The 27,579-nt window shown below is 37.5% G+C and overlaps 1 protein-coding gene and 1 long non-coding RNA gene across 5 annotated transcripts in view; one reads left to right on the forward strand and one right to left on the reverse strand.

Annotated features, from left to right (window-relative positions):
* Positions 1-27,579, reverse strand: part of knl1 (kinetochore scaffold 1) — a 34,568-nt gene that overhangs the window by 1,311 nt on the left and 5,678 nt on the right. For all 4 annotated transcript variants that reach the window (XM_062968173.1, XM_062968174.1, XM_003224776.4 and 1 more), the window contains 20 exons: positions 25,825-25,886; positions 25,032-25,078; positions 24,855-24,900; positions 24,499-24,536; positions 23,523-23,575; positions 17,803-22,305; positions 16,682-16,805; positions 11,174-11,241; positions 10,540-10,638; positions 10,147-10,262; positions 9,465-9,555; positions 8,281-8,397; positions 7,571-7,658; positions 7,106-7,189; positions 6,107-6,146; positions 5,520-5,621; positions 4,843-4,943; positions 4,106-4,156; positions 3,351-3,460; positions 3,074-3,192 (listed from right to left, as the gene is read on the reverse strand). In XM_062968173.1, coding sequence (XP_062824243.1) covers positions 3,074-3,192; positions 3,351-3,460; positions 4,106-4,156; positions 4,843-4,943; positions 5,520-5,621; positions 6,107-6,146; positions 7,106-7,189; positions 7,571-7,658; positions 8,281-8,397; positions 9,465-9,555; positions 10,147-10,262; positions 10,540-10,638; positions 11,174-11,241; positions 16,682-16,805; positions 17,803-22,305; positions 23,523-23,575; positions 24,499-24,536; positions 24,855-24,900; positions 25,032-25,078; positions 25,825-25,886 — 6,059 coding nt within the window. The remainder of the gene's footprint in view (positions 1-3,073; positions 3,193-3,350; positions 3,461-4,105; positions 4,157-4,842; positions 4,944-5,519; positions 5,622-6,106; positions 6,147-7,105; positions 7,190-7,570; positions 7,659-8,280; positions 8,398-9,464; positions 9,556-10,146; positions 10,263-10,539; positions 10,639-11,173; positions 11,242-16,681; positions 16,806-17,802; positions 22,306-23,522; positions 23,576-24,498; positions 24,537-24,854; positions 24,901-25,031; positions 25,079-25,824; positions 25,887-27,579) is intronic.
* Positions 281-3,230, forward strand: LOC107983240 (uncharacterized). The gene is made up of 3 exons (XR_001730680.2): positions 281-365; positions 1,050-1,100; positions 3,103-3,230. It is a non-coding gene; the product is annotated as an uncharacterized LOC107983240 (long non-coding RNA).

Here is a 27,579-nt window from a genome sequence, read left to right on the forward strand (position 1 = left end):
AGTGGATAAGTGCTGTAGTTGCCACTTCCTTCCTGCACAGACCCATGGTACTCCACTTCTACCAATTTTGATGGAGCATTTTCAGGGTGTCGCCCCATCACCCAGAAAGTGGCCTCCAAAATTTAGGATTTATTGTTTGTGGGGATTAAAAAAAACCTGCCTGCCTTTTTTTTGGGGGGGGGGGCAGGACTGAGTTTAAAGGAATGTCAAGTGAAGCATCATTGACATGCACAATCATAATACATAGCTACACTTCTTCCTTTCATTTTTCCAAGAAAAAAAGATAGCTGTATTAGTGTCTAGATCCCAAAATGGGCTGAGGAAGAATAAACATGCAATTGAAGCTGGAGACATACTATGAACAGGTGAAAAGAAATACTAAGATCATATTAAGGATGGAGCTTATTATTCTTTATGCTTTTATTTTTAAAAATCTTGCAGATAACAATGCATTACAGTACAAACCTTGACATTCTATAAATTAATATAGATGACTATTTACAGTTTTTGTGACTAAGTTACATGTTCAGTTTGTACTTCAATATAGACCAATTACATTCCCCCTCCCTCCCCTCCCCTCTTCCCACCCCTAAGGGTGGGAGAATATTCTTGCACAGAGATTTAGTTGGTAATTTGGATATATTTCTCAATTCTGTTGAATGCCCAAGTGGCATTAATGACGTAGAACATCTATTTAAAAAACTTCAGTTGGTATGTTGACTGGGAACAACATGCCAGCCCAAGATTCGGTTAGTGACAGATATGCTTGATTAAATAACACATTATATGCATCTCTGGAAACTTAACTGGTCCAGAATATAGGAAAAGCTATTAAAAGGGACTAGTAATTCTGACCAGCATGCAATGTCGCCGGTTCCCCATTTAACACTCAGGAGAATTCTAGATGCTAGTTTTGATGTAATAAAATCCTAAGGGTCCTGTGATGGGGGGGTACTTGGAGGGCTATTGCTCTCGTAATGAATATGCTCAGCAACAGGATCTTTATATTTGTTCAACAATATTTGTTGTTTATATTTGTATTTGTTCAGGTGCAGTTGTCTGGAAATTAGGTGGATAGCCAATGTGGAAAGAGGCTTTTTGTGAGTGTATATAAATTTCTCTTAGGGATCTCTGCTTGACTTTTATTTAGTTGCAAACAATTTGACCAAGCTGTTTAATTTTATTGTTTCATTTTTGGTTTGAAGATGCAATATTTGAATTCGGCTTTGATTTCTTGTCTAATTTTTATATCTTATATTGCACTAGCTGTGCCCGGCCATGCGTTGCTGTGGCAAAGTGGTGGTGGTATTGGTTAAAAATTGTTGTGGAATTCTTATTTGACGTTATTTGTATTTTTTAAATTAATTTTATTGTAACATCTTTTTATTTATTATATTTTATTATTTTCTTGTATTATTTTTAGTTATTTTCTGTTATTGTAGTATTTTTTTGTATTAATTTTTAGTGTTTTTAATTATTGTTTAGTGTTTTTATTATTTCTATTGTATTATTTGTATTTATTTTATTTTTTATTCTTTTATTATTATTTGTTTTTATTATTTTATTGTATTATTTGTATGTATTATATTTTATTATTTGATTATTTTATTTTTATTTATGTTTTTTAATTGTATTTTTTTATTTGTTTTTTTGTATTTATTTTATTATTTTTGTTTCTCTTTGTATTGGGTTGCTCTGAGTTCTGTGGTCTGCGTGGTCATGTTCCAAATGTATTCTCTCCTGATGTTTTGCCTGCATGTATGGCAGGCATCCTCAGAGGTTGTGAAATGTGTTGTAACGAAAGGAAGTGGGGTTTATATATCTGTGGAATGACATGGGTGAAAGAAAGAACTGTTGTCTGCTTTAGGCAAGTGTGAATGTTGGAATTGGCACTGAATAGCCTTGTAGCTTCAAAGCCTGGATGGTTCCTGCCTGCCTGGAATGAACAAAATGTGGCTCCCAGTATTTAAAAAATCTGTGAAATCAGGACAGTTAACTAAAGAACAGCACTGAGCAATCAGGGAATTCCAGACATGATGTATTGAGGGCCAGCTAACATCTCCCAACAAAGGATTCCTCTCTGAAGCAGGAAGTAGGCAGGCCTTGAAGGTGCAAGGGCATTCAACGGCAATCAAGGTGGGGAAGTGGAACATTCACAGTCGCCTGAGACAGGTAAGAGTTGTCCCATCCTGGATATCATTGGTGAGATAAAAATAAACATCCCACTTGTCTGTTTTCAAACAGATCTCATAATCTCTGAGGATGCCTGGCATAGACATGGATGGCAGTTTGGAAGCAGATAGGGTCGTGAGGGAATGAGATGTTTAATCGGCTTTTCCTGAATCCCTTCTTATTATCCAACATATTCAGTTATCCAATGTTCTGCCAGGGTGTTTATGTTGGATAAGTGAGACTCTACTGTATATCTTATATTATCTGCTTAGAACTGGATTATATGAGGCTGCTTCTACACAGCTGAATAAAATGCACACTGAAGTGGATTATATGGCAGTGTAGACTCAAGATAATCCAGTTCAAAGCAGATAATATAAGATTATAAATGGGTTATATAGCTGTGTGGAAGGGGCTTGAGTCTACAATGCCATATAATCCAGTTCAAATAAGATAATCTGTATTTTATAGGCAGTGTGGAAGAGAGAGTGAGGCCTGAGTAGGTTGCTAGGAGACCAAGTGGGCGGAGCTTAGTCTTCTAACTGGCAGCAATTGGCTGAAGACAATGATTTCTCTCCCTCTAATTAGGAATTTATTTTTCTTTTCTTTTTGTTGTCGGAACGTAGGGGCAAGGATGGTGGATTGTGCTGCCAAATTTCTAGGTTCTGGGGCTTGTACTTTTGTTGTTTAGTGGGAGGGGAGGACACCATTTGTCTTTTATATATATAGATTGCTGTGATTTCGTGTTCTATGACTATCACTAAGAGAGCTAGCAAATAATTTTTAAAACACCCCAAAGCTGAAACATGCCATCATTTTGTACTGAACACACTACCAGTCTCTACTTTCACAAATGCCCATTTTTCATATATTACCTATCAAGATTAGATGAAATACTTACTTTGTATCATTCACCTCTGTTTTGAGCAGATAAAATTTTCCACCCCATCGATCCAGAAACTCTATCTCTTCTCCCAGAAGTTGACAGCGACTCACCACAAGAGAGACATGATGCAGTATCTGATGGGGAATTGGAGCAACTAATCATTACATTTTAACAATATTGTAAAGGAAAGATGTGTAGAATTGTATCCCAACCACTTTGAAGGCAGACGTTAGAAATGGGAAGTGGCATATAAAAGCAGAGAACACACACACATTTTCCTGTTCATTATTACCTGGGAGAGATGATGCATTGTTAAGCATTTCTCCAGCTGCAAACTCTGACTGTTAATAAACTGGAATACGAGCCTATGTACGAGCTTCGATGAAGCCAAAGCTCTGTCATCTGCAAAAACAATCAAGCAATACATAGAAAAACATTTGCATTCAAATAATTTCCAATGTAAGTTAAATTCAGATCACTTTTAAGCTAGAAAGAACAATTTTAAATAGGGCACCATAAGCTAACTATATCTCTGTGTAGCAATTTTGAGTTGTTATTTCACAAACTTCTATCATCTGTTCTGTTTTACTTATTTTATTAAACATCTCATTCCAATTTTTGTCACATAAGACCACTGTATGTGTCTACAGGCATCTTGTTCTACAATGCCTACCTGAAAAGTTTTATGAAAATATTTAAAATGAATTGGAATGTTATACCGCTGTTTATCAGATCAAATTCTAACTGTATGTTAGATAAAACAGGTTTCATACGGACATTAGGCCACACAGACGCCTTAAATACATTTCTTTAAAATATTATTCTTTAAAATACTATTTGCTTCATGTTGGTAGTTTTCTTGTTTACTGGATGTATTTTAATTCCAATATAAAAATATGAATTTTTAATATTAATTAAAACAGGGACAATCAAAGCCTCTTTATACCAGTTTATTTTAAATATTTCTTCATATATATTTCACGTGAGAAATTTGATAACGTATATCTCCTTAAAGAAAGGATTAGAAAAAACATTTGAAAGCCTTACCATCTAAGAGCGATTCAAAGTTCACACTAACAATCTTGTAACCAGCACCATCTATGTGGGGAGAAAACACAGTGTGAAAAGTACTTCAGCTTTTACCTGTATCTGGACTGTCCTACTTCAATTTCAATCAAAAGCAGGCTAAGCAAGCCTTGCACTACATGGTCAAGTATTTTGACTAAGAATGGCAAATTTGAAGCTACCAGAAAATACACAGTGTAATCCAGAGTTGATTTTATCAGCAAAGGCCTCACAGCGGCCATCTTAAGACTGGATGGGGATATGCCTTCACCAGCCTTCTCTGGTGCTTTAATTGCTTTAATTAAGTCTATGGATCAAGCATTCAAGTAATGTAATCTTTACTACAAGGATCTTGTCTATATCCCCAGGTTGCTCAGACTGAAATCTATGTCACCCAGCAAAATTGGTCGCTATTGCTCAATAAAAATAATGACAAAATGCATCCTCAATCAGTGCTGATGCCACCAGTTTTTTACATAATAGATGTGCTAATCTAAATTCTGTGATTGTTTTCATTGATATTTTCTCCCACATAATCAGCTTTAACTGCTAAATCTGTGAACTGGTATTTTTACGGTTAAGTTTTGCAATCAGCCCTCAGCTTTTCTGTGGCAGCATAAGCGTTTCAAAACTGAAAAGAGTCTTAAAAAAGAAGTGTTGCATTTTAATGACACTTTTTGTTTATACCAGATGCATTTCCTGGTATGTTTGCCACTTACCTACAGGACACTCAAGCCGAACAATAAGCTCAATAGAATCATAAAGGAAAGTCAAAACTGCCTGGTGATCATTCCATTCTTTCATCACCCACTCAGAAAAGCTATAAGGTGGACAAATAAACAAAATTAATTCAACAGAGAATCCTGTTGCCAATTCCCTTCTCCCAGGCTTCTTCAACTAGCTCCCATTTCTTTTTAATGTGAAGATTACATCAAGCTGGAATTCTGAGAAATTTAACACATGCTTGTTACATAGAATTTGCAGTCCTTCCATCTTTATTCCTTAGTCTTTGATCTAAGTTTTTAATGGATCAATGCAGAGAGTCTATTTTACTATTGGTCCTTTAATGCTTAAGATTTCTATGTAAATAATGTAGGACAAAAAATCATTTCTATAAAAACTATGCCACCCATGTGTGAAGGTGTAGTTAGGAAACCATTACAGTATACGTACACTGCAGACCATTGAAATTCAAGATTATCACTAATTTTTAGCAAATTGCAATAAGGCAGTGATTCTCAATCTGGAGTCCCCAGATGTTTTTGGCCTTCAACTCCCAGAAATCCTAACAGCTGGTAAACTGGCTGGGATTTCTGGGAGTTGTAGGCCAAAAATATCTGGGGACCCCAGGTTGAGAACCACTGCAATAAGGTCTCCTTTAATTGAATTTGCTTACTTGTATTTTTCTGTTATTTCCTGATAACTTTTTACATAATCCTGGAGATGAATAATTTCAGAATCATTGTGTTGTTTTTTGTCTCTGAGATTTGATTGATTCCTGAGGAAAGAAAATGTGAAAACATAAGCAAAACACTGCAAACAGTGATAAATCCAATAGTTTTGTATATAAGACAAAATCTTAATAATAACAACAATAATAAATAATTTTATTTATATCCTGCCCCCTCTCCCCAAAGGGACTTGGAACAACGTACAGCAAATAAACAAATACCATAAATGATATACTCGTAAAACATAATCACATATCAATTAATACAAGAAAATAGCGTAATAGTATACACATAAGTAAATAAAGTTTAAAAGACTAATTTAGCTCTCATACACACACACACACACACACACACACACAGAGTTTAAAACAAGCCAATTCCCATGATTGGGCATCCAGCATTATAAATTCAAGTTCTAGACCCATTTAAAATCCTGTCCGAGAAAATGGTTGATACTCTTAGCCATTATCAAAAGCCTGCTTAAATAGCCAGGTTTTCAACTCTTTCCTGAAGGAAATATGCAATATACTACCTTTGAAGAGCCTCTTCTTGAACTCTGAGTTCTTCCAGCTCTAAAAATGGGGAAAACATACATTAAGGGTCTAAGAAGCAGATGAGAAATATACCTGTTTCTTTTATCTGATTAAGGAGGTGTCATTTTTAAAAAACAAACAACCTTTTCTTCCATTTCTCCCTTCAGAATAGTTTGTACTCAGTAAAACTGCTAGATGGAAATAATCTTGTAAAACACATTGAATCTGACATTACAAGTGCTCATTCTATAGGCATTCAATTCATATCATGTACATAAAATACACATGCATTGGGAAGACTGACGCAGCCACAGGTTTTCAAAGCATAGGTAAGGTGAGTAGATGTCTCATACAATAGTAATTCCCTCATTTCAACTATGTTTCTAAGGCCTACTGTATTTCCCAAGTAAAACACTAAGCTGGAAGGAGCCCCAGAACTGAACAAGAAAACACAACAGATAACTCTGGTCAAAGGTTCTACCAAACCTCAATACTGCTTTCAGTTCAACCTGTTCACAGCACTGGTTGAGATAGATAAGGTTTATGCCAAGCATCAGTATTTTATAGACTTTCAGAGTTATGCAGACAATGGCAAAGTGCACATGAGCAATATAATGCATACATGGTAACCCTTATCAGAGGTTTGTGTGAAAGCTCAATTGTATTAAGAATTCGCTTGCTGATGAGGATGTTTCTCAGGGTCTGCCACTGTATATAGTTACAATATTTGGTCGTTAGCCCTGAACACATAATACTGAAGTTACAACATTTCTAGCATAGCACAAATGACGGAACTCCGCAAACAATACAGGCTATGCGGAGAGGTCTGCTTTTGTCAAAATAGAGTTGATCAGGGTCACCAAAACAGATTAGCATACAGCTGACTCTTCAATTCTTATTTTATGCCAACAGTATTAGTAACAAAACACTAAATGGACACCACCAATTGTGTATTTGTTAGCTTTTCTACAGGAGGCACCTCAAATATGTCTCATTACCTCTCTCAGTGTCCCTCACTTTTGATTCATATTCTGACACGACATCATTGACATCCAGCTCAGTCTCTTTCAAGGCAGCAGCTTCTAAAATAAGTCATGTTTCAAAAGGAATGTCAGTAATAAAACTGTAAAAATGTTTCAGGCAACATCATGTCACTGCAGTGCCACCTTGTGATTCAATTTTTTAAAAAGGCTTCTTACTCATTACCATACTGCAATCCATTAATATAGCTACCACTTTAAGGTAAAACAAAGTTAATGAAATTATATGGACTCAGTATCTGATGAAGAATGCTTAAGCATTCAAAAGTTTATATAATAATGTTATTTTTAATCATCTCACATAATGCTCTGCTTTTGCTGCAATCTATTAATATAGCTACCACTTTACAGTAAAAAAAAAATGCGTTAATGAAATTAGCTCTAGCAGAAAAGTCAAGTTATCTGAAAACATTTGATCTCTACCTGTCTCCAGATCATTGATGCAGCTATCCATTTCTTCCAGAAGTTCATCTATTTTAGCTAATCTTGACTGCAGCTTTTCCCACTGGAGCTTAAATAGGGAAAAAAGTATTTCAAACTTAATTTTGATTTTTATGTCATCAGCACATTATTATACTATACAGCTAAATTTCAGCTAAGTAAGACCTCTTAACAATGCAGGTATACCCCAGTTAACAAAGCCTCTGGCTAAGAGGATTCTTGCAACAAAGACTTTTTTGTGTCCACCAAGCATCTCCCCCTCCCCTTCTTCTCAATGTCACTGGGATATACCTTTATTTTGTTTTTTGAGTCCCAAATAAGATTAGTTTTTCTTACACATGATTTGTAGTGATGTTTCATCCAAAGGGCAAAGGTGGTCTATGTATATTTAAATCAACAACATGGTGGAATTAGCTTCTTAGACCATTCACAGGAACTTAAATGTAACCAGTTTAAAATATGCGCACTGGAGACATGAGTTCAAATTTCAGCTCAGTCATTAAAATTACCATCATCAAGACATTATCTCCCTTCACTTAGTAATCAGACTTCTTGCAACAGGGAAACAAAACTACTACCCGAATATGCTAAGGTTATGGGAACAAGACTAACACATGATAAGCAAATGAACAGGATGTCTATATATGCACTGGCCCATTGTTGCTTCACAGCAGTTACTATAAACAGTTTACCTCTGCATTCTGCACCAATTTTGCATATAATTTTGCTTTTGCTTTGTGAGCAAGTACTTTACTCTTCTTCGTAAAACAGGATTTCATTTTGTTCAGTTCTGCTCCGAAGACTTTCAACTGTGATGAAATTAAGGATAGTAAAAGAGTAAGAGTGTATGGCTAAGACCAGAAAAGAAAGCATATTGGTAACTTAATATAGCAGTAAACTGAAGCCACAAATAGGTTGGTCCTCAACTATATTTCTTCCCTCTTGGGTCCTCATAATTCAATTTACATCAACTTTTATGTAATTTGGTTGGGGATGAAGGGTCTGTCTTGGAGAAGAGGAAACAAGGGAGCCTGTCCTTTTGCACTTGCCTAAATATGTATCATACCCAAATTGGTTCCTAATTAAGGTCTAAATAATATCTAAAATGAGGAGCAGCGTATACGTAGACATGCCATTTACTGGAGATTCTAACTTTTTAAAGTTTTAAGTAACATTCGGAAAGAGCCCTTGACACAATACTTTTAAAATGGACATCTTTGTTGAGTACTTTGTGGAGACTTATATTATCTTTTATGTACCCAAGAAACAGAATAATATTAAGATATGCCTGCAATCTTTGTATTTGGATATAACACATATACAGACAATAGGATACCCTGTGTCATGCAGATCTCAATTTATTGCAGGAGTTAATTCCTCCTTCTCTCATCAAATAGGCACTTTTCACACTATATTATACTGATACAGACAATCATTTCATATTGTTCCATATTTGGCTACTGGATAGCCATATATCCAATAGTCTCCTGGTAAATAATTTATTCTGTTTAGAACAATACAGAATGTTTTCTCCAGTTGATGTACAGGCAAGCAATGGGCAACTAATTTTGTGTTTCTGACATAAGCACAACTCTGAAATTAAGAGAGACCTGACAGCTTCAATTTTTTGAATTCTTGCAAATTTACTAATGTAAATGGGTTCAGCTGTGTGTGCACACTTGACTTCCATTTAAAAAAAAACGCAACAGAATATACTGTAAAAAAAAGAATAATTAGATGTAGGCCATTAATGGACAAAGAGCAGTAGAGCCAGACAAATAGAAACAAAACAACCTAAGAACTGCAACACTGGATTCTGGCATTGATTATGGCTGCAATTATGGCATTTATGGCAAAATATCTGAATTGTCCATACCTCCTTATCTGAACAGGTTCTCATTACTTCCCATAGACTTTTATGCACATTCACTAGAAGTTTATCCTGGTTATTTGCATTTACCTTTAATCTGAAAGATTAATAAATACATAAAAATAATATCACTGTAAACTTGAAGATGTATTCCTTCACCCAATGCAATAGTCTATCAAAATTTGGGGGAGTTGTTGTCAGATATCTTGAGAGTCACTTTGTTTACTAAATTTATTTGCTGAAGAAAGACATAATGGATAAGCATAGAACTAACTGGTTTCTTTTTATTATTGTTTATGTTATGGTATTGTAGGTTTTACAGTTTTAATTATTCAACATCCTGGAATAAACTGAATATAGATGGCATACAACAGTTTTACATACATTATAATAAAAGGCACCTTGGTAATGAATCAAGACCACGTTGTCTAATGCATATTGGAAGATAGGGAGCAAAACAAAGGAAAGGAGAAAGGTCAGATTCATTTGGATTCAAGTATAACCTTTGTGAGGGAGAAAACACCAATGTCTTTTCTTATGAAATCTTGAAAAGCCCCCAGTAAATACTGTCAAGAAAACACATTAAAGAGATCAGCTGAAGACAAAGCATAATACAAGCCCATTGGGTGTTGGCATTTGTTAAAGACTACCCAAAATGCACTTTGAACAAAAATAGCAATCAACGTACTCATCTACCGTCTTGCAGAGGGCTTGACAGTCTTCACCATAAGCCAGCAATTTGGGATGGTATACATACTGATTTATAATCTCATCTTCCAGATTAGGAGTTGTGTTGATTTCATACTAAAAAGAGGAAGAAAAATCCAGTATGATTCTATGAATTTAAAAATCCAGATATCATAGTATGTGTGCAAAAAAGAACCACAGGGTTAAGTGTATCTTTGTAGCTGAAACAATTTCAAGGTGTGTTTAAAATGATCAAGTCATTTTAAGTTTTGGCCAAAAAAAAAGAAAAAAAGAAACTAACTTAGTGAAAGTGCAATACAGTTTTTGGGGTGACTTACAAATCAATACTTATATGTAAGTGATAACATTTACACCCCTATGCTCATATACTCACTTTTGGTGGGAGCAGACTTTGGCGTGGTTTCTGTATCAGAACATGGACTTCAAGAAGTGTGAAAAATTCACGGACTGTTATGGTACCCTCCTGAAATTTCTGAAAATAAAGTGTCCAAACATAACTCATTAAAATGACCTCAAGTGTTACATTTTTAAAATCCTGATAAATTATATTTTGTTTCAGTACAAAATGAATTTACAATCTCATTTTAGTTTGAAATGACAATAAGGAAACCAAAGGGAAAAAAACAATCTCAACTTGGAACAATAGAAAAAATACTAAAATAAAATATCAGAAAATTAAACATTTTATTTCCACTTGCAGAAGTAAGTAGAATTAAGTAATTAGAATTGGGACGTAACAACACATCCCTCTGAGCATTACCTATGCTGAAAACCTGCTCTGGAGTCTAGGAAACTATCAAGAAAAGATGTTCTGTGATTCAGGGGAACAAAGTTCCACATCTACAGTGAGAGCACAACTTATTCTGAAGATTTATGTGAATAAAAATGTCATCTGCATGAAGTAATACTAATTAGAATTGCTGATAAGGATGTTCCACAACTGCAGCAATATACATCTAGATAGACCGGGTGGGGAGTGTGGTTAAAAGGGCTTTAAAATAACATACCTCTTGCAAATTTTGTTCACAAATACTGTCCACAAGAAGCTGAGTTTCCATCTCACTATTTTGCTGGACTAGGAAGAAAAAGCAGATCTGATAAGATGCAGTGTTCCATGTGCATAAAGAAAATTTACAGCATGTCTCTGTTATGTAAGCTAATACTTCAAATGATCTGACTCAATTGGTTGATAGGATTTTAAAATAATGATTTGGTACTTATTTATTCAATTTCTGAAACACCTAGAAAAAAGATTGGTTGCTTACCTGTAACCGTGTTTCTTCGAATGGTGATCTGTGAAATTAGCACATGTGGTTGTAATTGTGCCTGAGCATTAATCTCGGAACCTTTAACAGCTGTTAGAGGTACTTTGGCTGCAGCCCCGCCTTCCTCCCAGGAAGCATATATTGCAGTGGGGCTGTGGCCTTAGTTCCCTGCCGCCGACAGCGGCTTGAGAAAGAAGGCATGACGATTAGAGGGGAGGAAGGGCGGGGATGTGCTAATTTCACAGATCACCATTCGAAGAAACACGGTTACAGGTAAGCAACCAATCTTTCTTCCTCATGGTGTCTGTGAAATAAGCACATGTGGTAGACTAGCAAGCTACTCACCGTGGTCGGTGGGCATCATGACAGTGCTGATCCCAGAACTACACTGCCAAACGCTGCTTGCTTCTTTGAGAGCAGATCCACCTTATAATGGGTCACAAATGTCAGAGGGGTGGCCCATGTGGCTGCTCTACAAACTTCATGTAGCGGTATTCCTTGGCTGTATGCCGTGGAAGTGGCTACTGCCCTGGTGGAATGGCCCTTTAGGCCGAATGGAGGCTATTGATGTGCCAGTTGATATGCCATAAAATGCCAATGCTCTTCTTGCATCCAGAAGATGCAGAACCTGTTCCACCGGAGTAGATGGATCTTGAAAAAAAGAAGGTACAACAATATCTTCAACCAAATGGAAATTTAAGGCTACTTTCAGGAGAAAGGAGATATCTATACGCATTACCACCTTGTCAGAGGAAGCGCATATAAGGAGGATCTGCCCGTAGAGCACAGAGCTCACTTGCCCTTCTGGCCGTTATGATGGCCAACAAAAATGCTGTTTTCCAAGACACATATGAAATATCCACCTCTGCCATAGGCTCAAAAGGTGGCTTCTGAAGGGCTGATAACACCAATGCTGGGACAGGTGGAGTAACAGGAGGTTGAGTATTCCTGCATCCTCACAGAAAGTGTTGGATTAGGGGATCTTGGAAACAGAAGGAGTATCCCTCATCTTTACGACAAACAGATATCATTGCAAGATAACACTTGATGGAGGATAACTGAAGTCCTCCATCAAGGAAACAAGAAATTTCAAAATGACTGATGTGGGAGCAGTGACTGGAGCCACATTCTGCTGCCATGCAAATTTGGCAAACTTGTTCCATTTGTAGGAATATGATCGTTTTGTTGATGGCCTGCGCGCTGCGCACAGTATGTCTTTCACTGCTTGTGAAAGTGGTCGGGCCGGATCCGCCAAGCTGTGAGATTGAGCTGCTTGATGTCCGGATGGCGCAGGCAGTCTTGGTGAGCAATAAGGTCTGAGCGGTGCGGGAGGGGATAGTGTTGACTCCGTGCCATTGTGTGAAGGAGAACCAAGGTTGCCTTGGCCACTATGGAGTCAAAATTATGCAATCTGCCTGGTCACGGTAGAGCTTTGCCACTACCTTGGCTATGAGAGGAATCGGTGGGAATGCATATAGCAGGGGGCCTGTCCATCTGAAAAGAAATGCATCCCCGAGACACCCCATCTGCTGGTTGGGTTCCTGTCTCGCACAGAAAAAATTGCATTTTGTGTTCTCTGCTGTTGCAAGTAGATCTATTTGGGAATTGCCCCACCTCTGGAAAAGAGAAGCTGCTTCTGTTGGTGACAGAGACCATTTGTGGGTGGTACTGTCTCCCCTGCTGAGATGATCTGCTATCTTGTTCTCTTGACCAGGAACATGAATGGCTATCAGATGGATATGGTTCAGCAAACACCATTCCCATATCTGCAGGGTGAGGTTCAGGAGGGAGCGGGAGCGTGTGCCTCCTTGTTTGTTGAGGTACCACGCCACTGTGGTATTGTCTGTCCTCAACTGGACCACCCTGTGACAACATATGTCCTGGAAGGCTTGGAGGGCTCTTTGCACTGCCATCATTTCCAACAAGTTGATGTGACTTTGAGCCTCTTGAGATGTCCACTTGCCACTGACCACTAGGGAGCCAGAACAGGCGCCCCATCCTTTCAGAGAGGCACCCGTCGCCACCGTCACTGTTGGTTCGCAATGCCTGAATGGAATGCCCTTGCATACATTCGTCCGAGACAACTACCACTGGAGTGATTGGCGGACATGCGACGGAAGAGACAGACGAATATGTGAACTGTGGAGCATAGGATCGAATACCTTGAAAAACCAGGCTTGTAGAGGCCTCATTCTTAGACGTGCATATGGTGTTACAGATGTTGTCGAAGCCATGTGTCCTAGGGCTGACTGCACATCTTTGGGCTTTGGCGCCACATTGTGCACGAGACGGAGCAACACTGTCCGTAGGAATCGGAAGCGATCTTCCAGCAGATATGCCATACTGGTGATGGAATCCAGCTCTGCTCCGATGAATCATACTCTCTGCACAGGAACATGATGTGATTTTTTTTTATTGACTACCAATCCGAGATCATTGAGAAGGGATAGTGTATAGTCTAGATCCCGTAGCAAAGCCTCTCTGGAGAGTGCAACTAATAGCCAATTGTCTATGTAAGGATAGATGGTGATGCCCTGAAGGCAAAGGTGCGCCGCCACCATGGCCATACATTTAGTAAAAACCCTTGGTGCGGTAGAAATCCCAAACAGAAGCACCCTAAAACAAAAAGCCTGCTGTGCCAGTTTAAATGATAAGTATTTGTGATGGTGAGGGGCTATCGCAATGTGGAAGTATGCGTCCTTCAGGTCTATTGACACAAACCACACCCCATCTGGCAGAAGTGGAAGAATGGCTGCAAGTGTCACCATTCTAAATTTACGAGAATGGATAAAGTAATTAAGGCCTCTGAGGCCCAATACTGGCCTCTGACCACCATCTTTTTTCAGAACTAAAAAGTATTTTGAAAACAAAGCATGAGAATAGAAGGATGGGTGGAGGGGAACAATCACCCCTTTTTCCAACGAAGTAGTTATCTCGTCCTGTAAGACCTTTGAGGACGGGGTGGACTTAACAGAGCCTGTCTCCGGCTCATGAAAAAATTCAATTGAATAACCAAAACCTATAATTTCTATGACCCACTTGTCCGTAGTTATTGATTTCCAAACTGAAGCAAATTCTGCCAGTTGGGTTCCAAATTTAACAGGAAGTGTTTCATGACCTCCATGTTGTGTCCCAGGAAGGGAACACAATGGAGAAAGAGAAGGGACGTGATCACCCATGTGCTGTACTAAAGGAATTGAGCAATGGGGACAAGCGGTGCTAAAAGCGCCGCTTCCCCTTTGGTTGATATTTCCCCTTACCCTGCGAGCAGGGCTTAGACTGTGCCGCTGGCCGAGTGTAAGTTGTCTGAGAAGTTTGTGGAAGGGGTTTGCTAGTGGTGTCATACTGCTTCCTAGTATAAGAGGCAGTTGGATATGATTTGCCCCGATAGCGGGACGCTGGGGGAAAACCATATTTGTTCACCACCTGGTGAACCTCCTGGGCCTCCCTTAAGCTTTGCATCTGTCTCCGGATCAAAGAGACCCTTGTCATTGACCAGTAGGTCCTCTGCTAGAAGCCTGCCTTTTTCAGATAGTGTGGAGGCCCGTAGCCAAGCATGTCTGCGGATAACAGTCGCAGCTGCAAACATTCTGCTTGCTCCCTCTGCTGTGTCTTTTGCCATTTTCTTCTGTGACTTGGCTACGGCCAGACCCTCTTGCTGGATAACTTTAGCAAGAGCACATTTTTCCTGTGGCAAAGCCTTCAAGTAAGGGGCTATCTTTTGCCATAGTCCTGGTAGGCCGCCATGTAGACTCCATAATGTGCAAAACATGTTGACAATCCTGCCCCTCAGTGTACTTTCTTGCCTACTGCTTCCAATTTCCTGCCCTCTTTATCCGAGGGTGTCAAATGGGTCTTTGCTGAACGTTTGTTCTGCATTACCTTGGTGACTACAGAATTGGGTCTAGGCGGCTTTGCGACCCATTGAGCAGAAGTTAGGTTTATCTTATACAAGGCATCGCTCCTTCGTGGAACTGCGCTATCAGTGATGGGGCAATGTCTTGTGCAGTCTCAAGCTGCAATAAATACGGTACTGCAGGCAAAGCTGTAGCTGATTGAGCTGCTGGATGCTGTTCTTCTGCTGGGAAAAGATGGCATGCTAGGGGCTGATTTGCCTCAGTGACAGGCAATTCCAGTGCCCTAGACAGGCGTGACTTGATGTCTCTGGCTCCACTGGGAGTTCCACTGCTTGTACATCCTCCTTTCGTTCATCAGAGTCAGAATGTGATGGGATATCAGCTCCTAAAGCCGGAACAATAGCAGTGCTGAGGCCTTGATGCGCAGATTGTGCAACAGGATTTGCTTGTATTGGGATTGAGGTTGGTTGAGACATCTGTTGGTCTTGGACCAATTTGTTAACCATAATATGTAGTTGAAAACATAGACTTATGTTTATGTCTTCAGCTGCTATGCTGAAGAGGCTAATTCTATATATCACAACCTGTTTCAATGTTCATTAGCCACTGCTGGACAAGGCAGTGCTGAAGTACATGGACTCTTAGCTAGCCAGGTGTCTGTGATATTAACCCGTTTTCCTCCCGAGGAGAAAGCGGACTGTGTTTAACAGCACAAATGAAAAGTATACTGGGACTGCGGATCTGATACTTTGCTGAATATGTTTTCCCATCATAGAGAAACTATTCAGAGCCTCATTGGTGGTAAGGTTTGGATCCATAAAAAAAAGTCTGTCCCTTATAGTCATCTGTGTCCTTTCTAAAATTCAGCAGGAGTATCAGGATTAACATATGTGTGTAGGACAAACACTTGAGGAAAGAAATTTGGTATAAACTGGGTGGAGCTCCCCTTGATTTTGGACCATATCTCCTTCTTCAAGAGATCATTGCTTTAAGATCTTACTGAAATCCAAATAAAATGTTTGCTATAATATGGATTTAGGTAGGTTTGCAACAGTAGCATGGTATCCTAGAGAGCAAAAGCTATTCATATGGATGCAATATTTAAGCAAGCTGTCTTCAGAAACTCTGTAAGACTTCAAGAAACACTAAGGCCCTTGGAAGTTAAGACTGAATCAGGGATGCACAGTGAGCTACAGCGTGACTATCTGACATTTATCCATATTTGTATAAACCCTGCATCTAAACTAAGTCATGCCTAAAAATACTGTTATCACTAAGAAGAAACATCAATTGCATAAATAATCCTATAGTTCCTATATCTGCTGGGTTAAGAGAAACCAAAATAATCAGATTAAGAAGGAATTCTTACTACTGAAGTCTGTATTCGCCTTACCTGAATCCAAAGAGCTACTGTTGCTGCTTTGCGTCTTTTCCAGGTTCACAGTTATCAATTCTGGAACATTTTTACCTTCTTGAGCTGCCCCCTGGAGGTAAGCAGTGGCTGTACTGCAGATGGGCTAAAATTAAAATAGTTATCAGTTAGTAAACATTAGACCAATATGAAGTTTGTATATCTACCAAAATGTTTAATTATTTGCCATGGATCATCACAACAGCACTTTTTAGATATTCCATAGTGGAAAGCTATCCAGAAGTTTGCCAGATTCCTGGAAAGCCATGTTAAAATGCAATCCTGAATTTCCTTAGTAGGGAAAAAGTACCCTTGAATTCAATGGCATGTATGGCATTACCTAGCATATTTTGTTTATCATGGATCAGTGAAGGGCACAAGCCTCACCCACTCAGCTTGGAAAGGGCTAAGTCTCCCTGAAATAATCAAGCAAAACTGGACCATGAAAATCCCCATTTAGTTGGAATCCTCTCAGCAATTATCAGAAGTGTACGAAATGATCATTATTTTGCTATTGCTTTCATGGTACTTAGATGGTTACTGACTTCAGCTGGATTAATTCAATGAAGATGACTGTATTAATGCAACCTATTATGCTTTCATTGTTCTGTTAAAATGTGACTGCAAGTTGCCAACATTAATAACGACCTGCCTGCTAATTTTGACACCCATCTTACTAATTGCTCTAGTTTAAAAAAAATTAATCAGGCAGTTAGCTAATTCAGAGAGCTTAGGACTAGGCTTTAATTTTTCATTCTCTGGACTTGCATTACCTAATTCCACTGAAATTAGAAGTGAGTTGAAGTTTGGTTCATTATACACATCTGTATCTTTGAATAATAAAAAAGACCAAACCAACTAACCAAAGCGATAATCTATGCTTTAGAGTAATGCTACTTAAAAATTCTTCATGCCTACATAACCTAACTATTATTTTAAAAAGGAATACCAAAGCACAAGAAAATATGATCATTTAATGTATTTGTAGCAATTACCTCACACGATAATGCATTGCTAAGCATTACTTTAATTATGTAATGCACAAAAGCATTTTTGCTATGCTAGCAAAAGTAACCATACCAAATTAGTAATATTATACATACCTGCTTGAAATCGCCAGAGTCATTCCAGCCCTCGTCTCCCTTGAACTTTTTTTCTTTTTGAAGTTCTTCATCTCCTTGATTCAAAGCTCTTTGTCTCTTATTAGTTTCAAATCTTTCCGACAGACTGTCTTCGTTACCAGCAATTCCTTCATCTTTCCCTACATCATAAAGCCTTTCTGGAATGTCACAACTTAAAGCCTCATTAGAATCTATTTCTTCTTCATATGCGGGAAGCAATTCTTCATTTATATAACAAGATAGATTTGGGTTTTGTGCTAATTTGTCTGATAATCTTTTAATAACCAGAGAAACTTCTGAATCTTGAGTTTGTTTTCTCTTTTCTAATCCAGCAGTGGCAGATTCTGTGCTAGAAACAGTAGACTTTCTTTTATTTGGTAGCTTAGGTGGAAAGATACCCAAGGGCAATTTTGTAATGTTATAGCTTTCGGTATGCAAAGGTACATTAACAGAAGCCCTCTCTGTAAAACCAACATTTGTCCATTCTGTAGAGGTGACGGTATCCAATTCCTTTTTAGGATCTTCTTTCATATTCAAAGAAGAATCCAGCTTTGTTGTCAATTTAGGCAGTACATCCCTAAGAGTGGATGCAACATCTTGACTGAGTAATACAAGTTCTGATTTCTTTCTAGTATCTTTGGTTTTTGGGCAAGAGCTGTCAACACCAGATAGTTCAGACAAAATATCTAGCTCTTTCTCTGAAGAAAATGTATTGTCAAGAGGAGATTCCAAGTTATTTTGACAGTCTTTTGTAATACTGGACCATTCACGTGTCTCTTTCCTATATTCTTTCCCAAATGGTAATGGATCTGTTTGACCAGAGGAACTAGCTTCCTGTTCTGACTGGGACTTATTGAGGTTATTTTTAAGAATCTCAATTTCATTAACCAATATGGGCATTTTCTTACTGTTTAAGCCATTTGAAGTTTCTTTTGATAATATTGGTTCTGTGGTTGGAAGCATGAAACCATTTCCTTCATTTGAAACAATATGTAATGTAAGTTCATTTGAAAATGTATTAACATTACACAATGCTGGCAAGTTCTCTTTTATTTGCAAGTAGTCTTTGGGCTTTAGTTCAGTATTTAAACACATAGGTAGCATCACACTGGCAGGTGCTTCAAATTGATTTTTCTCAGTTTGGGCAATCTCTAGTTTGCTTTCGTAATCATTAACCAAAGCAGAAAATCTAGAGCCAAATTTAGCTTCAGAATTTGGGTGGCATTCATTGCTATCATTGATGTGCATAAATTCAATCCCTGTTTTGTAGTTTTGAGTGATCTCCATGTTATTGCCATCTGAAGAAACAGCTGCCTTTTCTTTGGACTTTGTGAAAGGGTTTAATATCTCTTTTTCAGCATCTGGTACATCATTATTAGAGCCATAAATTGAAACTACTTGGTTTTCTGTAACATCTACATCTGGTATTTTCTCAACATATGTATGAGAAAGCGCTTTATTCATATTCTGTTTTATGTTTTTATCTGGCATTTCCTTTTTCCCACTTTCCTCTAAATTCCCATTATAGGTAGCATTACATGGTAAGCTTGAGACTTTTGTGCTGTGGAAAGATGTGACTGTACAAGTTGTGCTGACAGGAAAAGTGGACTCAGCTTGGAGGGTTGTCTTACAAGGCAAGTCTGTTTTATAATCAAGTGTTATAGTATGTTTTTTATTGACCCGTCCATCATCAGCCATCATTTCCTTAGTAACAGTATGAGATCCTGTTGTATTCATATTATTCTGATGAAATGATACTTGTGGAGCCCTTTCACATTGAGATACAACGTCATGGGTAACTCTCACTGTATGGCACTTTGTATTCTCCATTTCAGCATCATGCTGTGAAAAAACAGTAGTATCATCTTTATTTAATCCTAGTAATGTGGTCTTCCTGATCTCTTTTTCTTTTGGTGACAAAGCAGTGAACCTCGAATCAGATACAGGCTTTATTATTTCCATGTCATTATTGCAGGTAAATGTTTTATCTGCAGGAACATACGTTTTGGACTGAGTTTTTGCATCACTCAGGTGAGCAAATATACTGGTTTTACCAACAGAAGCTGAGGCCAATTCTTGAGGAGTTTCCTTAACTTGCTGGAGAATATCATGGTTTACTGGAACTGTATGGTTCTTTGTAATCTCCATTTCACAGTTGTCATACAAGTACGTATCAGTCCATTTCTTCACTCTTCCTTGAAGAATCACTTTGATAGTTTCTTCTTTTTCCACTTCCAAATCTTTGACTTTGGCCTCTTTTAAAGATGTGGATGTCATGGGCTTAGTTATTTCCATGTCATTATTGTGCATAAAAAGCATAGTTTTATTTTCTGGAACAAAATGTACGGATTGACTTATTTTCATGTCACTGCTATGTATAGACATGCTGTTTTTCTCTGAAGGTATTAGGGAGAACTGAGGAGTTCCATCTACTGCCACTTTAAGTCTCTTAGTAAGTTCCATGTCATTGCTTTCAGTCAGAGCAGGTCTTGTTTTTTCACTAGCTGATTTCATTACATTTTTCTTGCTTGTATTTTGCAGAGATTCAGGTACATATTCAACAGGCCTAGTTATTTTCATATCCTCACCAACTGTAAGCTTAGCAGTTTTGTTTGAAAAAAGAGCTGATGAAAGAGGAATGTCTATATCTTTAGCAACAACATCACGTTTTAATGTCACTGTATGGCTCTTTGTCATTTCCATTTCATTTTCATCAAGTGAAAATACAACAGTCCTATCTTTGAGTTGTCCAGTAAGTGTCCTTCTCCTAGATTCATTACTTTGTTTTTGTGTAGAATTTTCTATAAACTGATTTATCATGCCTGTTTCATCCATATAATCATTACACATATAAACAGATTCAACTGCAGATTGTATAGAGCATGCTTGAAGGGTTTTCTGACATGGCTGCATATCATAGTTTACTGGCACTCTATGGCTTCTGGTAATATCCATTTCATTGTCTTCATTTAGGGAAAATACAGTAGTCTTATTACTGTTCAATCCTATTACATTTTTTTGATCACTTTCTAAACCTTGCTGAGGCAGAGCCAGGAACCCATGAGCATTCAGAGAGTTTTCTAAGTAAGTTATAGGTTCAGTAATGTCCATGTTCTCACTGAAATGAAATCTGGCAGTTTGATCATTAGAAATTAAGGACATATTGTTTGGAAGTCTACTCTTTCTTTTCATTTCATTTTCTCCTGCTTTGGTATGAGCCTGTTGCATAATGTCATGGGTTGAAGAAAGAAAGGGACTCACTGTTTGACTTCCAAAACTCTTTGTTACTTGACCAAGTGGGCAATAGTTTGTCTCAGGGAGGAAGGGTGTCTGAGGATCACCCAGTATTCTTGAATTTTGTAGACCCATTTTATTATAAGTAACCTCTTGAAGTGGACCAGGTCGTTCATTCAAAGCAGAATGTTTGGTTTTATGTACATAAGAATGTGAGGGGATTTGATTGTTTGTGATGTCCATATGCTCTTCTTGAAAAATAGTTTCCTCCATAAGCCTGGAGACATCATTTCCCTGTTTGCCAAAATTCTGAGCAAAAGGATCACCTATTCCCTTGAAATTTTCTTCCCAGGCTAAACCTGTGCAATTCCTTGTTAGTTCCATATCTGCACTAAAGTCACGAAATACAGATGTTCTGTCTACATTGAAAACAGGCATAGAAGTGACAGAGTCAATGGACCTAGGCATTATACTGGTTTTATAATAAGAAAATGAGGCATCCTCCTTTATCTCAGTATGCTTTTTGTCAGCAATTGATTCTATATCATTCATGGTGAGTTCATTCACACACAGACGTTGATCCTCTTGAACACCAAATTGATTTCTAGAAGTCTTTAATCCACCACTGTCCATGTTATTACTGGCTGACCAATCCCTTTCTTGGGAATCTGCCATGTTAAGTGAGCTTGTTCCAGGTGGCAAAACATTTTCCATATTGGTAGTAATTATGCTTGTATTTTCTTGTTCACAACCTACCTGTTTTGAAGGAAGTGTGACAGTACTTTTGTTAGAAAGTCTAGATGTTATAGGGTTTTGTATATTACAAATTATTCCAGAAGCAGTGGTCGTGTTGCAGTCTTCCTCGTGAAAGTGGGAATAACCAACATTTCTTTCCATAACTCCTGTAGGTAGAGAATGCACAGTAGACTTCAAGCTGTTCAAGAAGTCACTAAAGTTAATTTTAGGTGGGTTTTCAGTGTTTAGCTGCTGTTGAGATAAACTGGTATCATTCATTTTTGCAGGGCCACTGAATAAATGACACTCATTCATTTGTGAAGTTTCCTTGTCTGATTTTCCAGCTGAAAATGATTTGAAATTTATTTTCCTGGTGTTGTTAGTTTCTTCACGGATTCTAATGCCATGGGTAATCACTATTGTGTGACCAGATGTCATATCCATTTCATTTTCCTCTGAAAATATGACTGTTCTATCCATTTTGTTCCATGCTTGACCAGTTTCTGCATCACAACACTATTAAAAACAAACAGATGCCTCTAAGTATTAGACTATTAACTACTTGGATTTCACAGATATTAAACATAAAAGGCTAGTTCATTCTTTAAATTGGTTAAGCAAAACTTTCCTTTCATTTGAGTTCTGTGGTAGTTAACATAGAAATATGACCCCCTCCAACAAAAGAAGAGGAAAAATTATTTTTTGTCCTGAAAAAATGAAAAAACAAAGATTTTGGAATATTTTCTTTTAGAATGAGTAAAATGTTTTAGATAAGTTATTCATATATGTATTGCCCCTAAAATCATTTCTAAAAACTATCTTGGAGGAGCTCTTTTGTGTACAGTATCAGATCATTTTAACTGCCTTTATCAGTTCTTTTAATAGAAATGAATGTACTGTATCTTCTTAACATGGAGATAAAATACTTTAGTTTTAATATGGTTGATAGTTTTTCCTGTTTTTATTTGCAAGGGGGGTTGATTTTGTACTGGATACTACTATTGCATTTTGCAATTTTGAAAAAAGTCATTTTTCCACAGAAAATTAGGACAACCTTTTTTTTCTCCTATGGATTCACAATGTCTACTTTCAAAAAGATTCCCTGAAACTCCTCCTCTACCCAAGATTAATGTTCTCTTTCCTAGTTTGGGAGACCACACATACATGCAACACTTTTTAGCTTTTTTAAAAATCATGTCAGAAGTGACTTTTTAGCTGACAATGCAGGGTTGCATCTGGTGGGATCTCTCCAACCAAATATCAGAGAAAACAGTGTGATTTCCAACATTTCCTCACAACGGTCCATTGGAAATATGTGGAGGGCTGTCCATTATGTCATATCAGAAATAAGAGGAATTTTTCATATAGAAACATTGATCACCTTGCCTCTCTCTGATTGGGAACTAGATACTAAGGGAGATGACAGATACGATCACAGGTGGGAAGGGACTGTAACTTTTTAATATCATACAGCCAGGTACTTCCACACTTCCGAGTTAGAAGCTATTTGCTGTACTCATAGTCTGTTTAAAAAAATATTTGAAATCCCAGATCAAGGAATCAACCCAAAGGCCACATTGGCCCCATACCAAATCCCTGGGCATATGCCAAAAATGGGAGGAACCACTGCAAGGAGATAATCTTCCTCCTCATTGCATTTCTTTGTAAAGCTGCATAAAGTTGAGATACTAGGACCTAGATTACATGGATGAAAGATGATCCTGTATTCTTACCTCTGTCTGCTGCAAACATGTCTGGATGGGGGCATGAAGTAAAGTGCTCATCCCTTTTAAGAAGAAAATGAAACTTTCATTTCTGGTTAGCAGAACATGCAGTTTTTAACCTTAAGTCTAGAGAACCATTTTCAGTCAAAGAGCAAATTCAAATTAAGATCAGTTTTTGGTATTGCATTGCAATGATTGGAAAGGCCAAAGTCTAAAAAAGGCAGAATCACAAGTAGCAGCACATGAAGTTCTTTCTGCATATGAATAAACCTTCAGAAAATAATGTTAATGTTTTAGAAAGAGAAAAAAATGTGACATCAAAGTGTGACCATCTTGGGAATCACAGAGGGAAACAGTGTGAATGTTTTTGTTTCCAATTTAGGATTACTTTGCAGCACTGGTTCAGTGGGCATCTGCCAAAGGTTGAGAAGGAGCATTAGTTTACCTCAGGACCTTAGACAGCAACAATACCCCTAGAATGTTTCCCGTTGCATTTTTAAAATGTTTTAACTCCCCCCTATTGCTAAAAACAACATCCAGAGGTTTAAATTCTCTTAGGTTTCATTTAATCAGGAAGTAAACCAGTTTTAAAGTTCCACTTTACTTCCTGGCTACATAAAGGCCTCCCATGGAACTAAAACAGCCAGAGAAAGCTGAAAACATGATGAAACAGTGCCCCCATGTACCTTTTTTAAATCCTCCAAATGAGCTTATCCTCGGCCTCCCTAGAATGGCATTTACTGCCTTCTCAATTACTGGGAAGATGTTACTGGCATTTCACCATGTTTGGGGGATATTTTTTTCAATCCTCCCATCTTTTAAAAGCACATTTAGGTCATTTCCCCCACAAAAGAAAGTGACTGTGTTCATTCAGTCAATTCCTGTCTATACTACTCCTTAAAATGATCATTTCACAAAGCCAGGGGGAAAGAACACAGAGAGAAGTTGTGAATTATCCAAAAATGCTTTGGAGCTTTATACTTACCAGTGATCTCGCATGAGACAACTTCTGGATCTTCATTTCTTTAAAAAAACAAAAATATATAATTTTAATTATATAAGATCATTTCAGAAAAATCATCTAAGTATTAACAAAGCTTTAGATCCTGGATTTAGATGAGTACCTCTACAAAGACTGGAATACAAATGAAAAATATTAAAATGACTCAGATCCAAATCATAAAGCAAGCATCTAAATTCTAATTCATAGTGGGGTATAATTTTTATAGGTTTAGGAAATATTGCGATAAAATATTGATTTTAAAAGGCTATTATAAGCTGAAAAGTTCTGGGGCCCTTTTCAAATGATTGTCTGGTTAGGAGATTTTTTTTAATACTTACTTATGAAAAAAATCTTGAACTCTTGGCTCTCCAGCTGTTTCTGAAACTGTTAAAAAACAAACATCACAAAAGAAATACGTGCCTTATGACATGTGTTTGTGGCAACAATAGTGAAGAGAATAAGACTTTAATCAATCCTGGTCAACTGGTAATATAAATGCAAACAGAAGTTCTCACCTGCCTGCTTTAATTCCACAATGATTTGAGGATCTGGTGGGAAGACCCTAAGAAAACAAGAGTTTAACTATTGTGTAGTATTTTTTTGTTTGTCACAGACCAGAACCGAGGGAACTCATTCACATATTAACACACACCCTTATAGACTATTTCAGTTCCATGTTTTTTTGCAGACAGAGATATATTTTATTGTACTATAACAAAAGCAAAAGTACATTGAGACACACATCATGGTGTGATGGCTTGAATGCTGGACTACAATTCTGGTGATCGAGATTCAAATCACATGCTACTACTCTGAGAATAGACTGCTATGCTGGCAACAGATTGCCATAAAACATGAACTGTCTGCCTCTCCCATTCCTGCAGCCACTATTCTATTTCTGTCTATGCTAGCAATTTTTCTTGCAAGAAGCAAAAAAAAGAATTCAGGCCATTCCCATGGCACACCATTCCTGAGTATTTCAGCCATTTGTCTGAGCCATAAATCAACAGCTGACTTGAAGGCACATACATACATGCAATCTTCTTCTTTGACAGACTTAGAGCTAAACTTTCTAGCTCTAGCAGAGAAGATAAATGATAACATCCACAAACACCTAGCCTCCAGCAGCAATATTACAGAGACCATTCTCTCTCTGCATTGAGACGTCTAGTTCCTTGAAGAAGATTCTTATTACAGACAAAGATGTTCTTGTTAATTTATTTATCAAAGTGAAACAGCTCAACATTTCTCAGTACTGTATTCAGGATGAAAATTACAGATGATATATATCTTTGAGAATAGACTTACCGTATAGTATCTGCAAAACTGACGCGCCTAGAATTTCTCTGACGTTTCTCAATATTGTAATCCTAAATATGCCACATAGAAATAAAATCCACAGAAAGCAATTAATTTTTAAAGAAAAATGTTGATAACATGTATAAAAGATATTGCACGTACAGAATTTGCACTTGTTTTTTTCTACTGTGTTGTCACTAGTAATATTTTGTTACTATTTTCCTGAAAATTCATAATGGATTAATAGCATTGCATTAGACCTTTGTTTACAATTTATTAAGATATTTATGTTAGCTAAACAAATATAAACTAATTTACACACACATCAACACATATACATGCACAATTCTGGTTATGTATTGCAACTCTAGCAATGTGCTAGGACCAAGTGAAATAGCAAAATAATTTTAAGCTTAAATCTAAGAAACTTGCTGCCTTGAACAAAATTGGCATCTCGCTTGATCAAAATGCAAAGCATATCTTAATGGATGCTTTTTGAGGTAGAATACAAAGTACTATGTATACTCTTGTATTAGTCAAGGGAGGTTTTGGTGTGATTTTGATATAAGTTGAGAGTCATTCCATGGAGATGAAAAAACAGCAATGCCACCTCAGGAGGGAAGCTTCCTTTTTTTTGCCCTGAGAGAGTAGAGGCGGATGGTGTTGTTTTAAAATTCTCTCAAGATGAACTAAGCTCTTGCTGTTCACCATTCTGCGCTGAGAAAGGATGGTTCCTTTTTTAAAATAAGAATTAAAGTCCATTACTCATATTGACCCATGGAGAAGTCAACCTAGGTTTTGGGAGGTGATTATTTAAACTAAACTTTCTAAACATGAATACATAAGATAGTAATATTTATTATTCTTGTAAAAAATGAAGAATGTTACAACCTTAAGCCAAACACTCCTGTGGAATTACTTTCAATTAAATTATTTGCCTCTTTATTACATTGGTATATATGGAATATCTCTTATGCAAAATGATTTGGTCAATAAGTTTTTTTAAAAAAAATGTTGGAATATCTGTATTTGCATATACTTAAATATATATGCTTGCTGCCATTTCACAGATCCCTGCACTTCTCTCCAGCCTTGTATCTTGTTCATTGGGTAATGGTGTTGTCTCTGATAAGTTGGGAGAAATGCTATAAGGGGCTACTATAAGGGGGATAGTCCAAGGAAAAGAGAGAAGGAAGGGAGGATGAAAGAGATAAATAGAAACAAAGAAGGGAATTGGAGGAAGAAAGTTCAGAAGGGAGGCTCAAACTCAGTAAATCTCCCCCACTCCTCAATCCCACCCCAAGAGAAAAAGCAAAGGGGAATAGAAAGAGAACTCCCATCCCCCAGGAAAATGGCAAAAGAAAAAAAGAATGAGTGAGAACAAAGAGGTGACTAGCTCCTTACACCACCTTTGCCATGCCAGCCCTCTGCCAAAGGAGAAGAGATGAGAAGTGAGGGAAGAGAGAGACTGAACTCACAGTGGCAAATCCACATTTCCTGCCATTTCATATATCAGTCCCTCGGGCCCCTTCTACACTGTCATATAAAATCCAGATTATCTACTGTGAACTGTATTATATGGCAGTGTAGACTAAGATAATCCAGTTCAAATCAGACAATGTGGAATTTCTGCTTTGATAACCTGGATTGTCTGGCAGTGTAGATGGAGCCTCAGTCTTTTTCTGGCCTGGCATCTCATAAAAAGACGTGAGGCTGGAGAGAGATGGGGACCTGAGAGACAATTTAGCAGGAGCACTAATACTG

This window comes from Anolis carolinensis, chromosome 1 (assembly GCF_035594765.1).
Source record: "Anolis carolinensis isolate JA03-04 chromosome 1, rAnoCar3.1.pri, whole genome shotgun sequence".
In the NCBI taxonomy this organism is placed as follows: domain Eukaryota; kingdom Metazoa; phylum Chordata; class Lepidosauria; order Squamata; family Dactyloidae; genus Anolis; species Anolis carolinensis.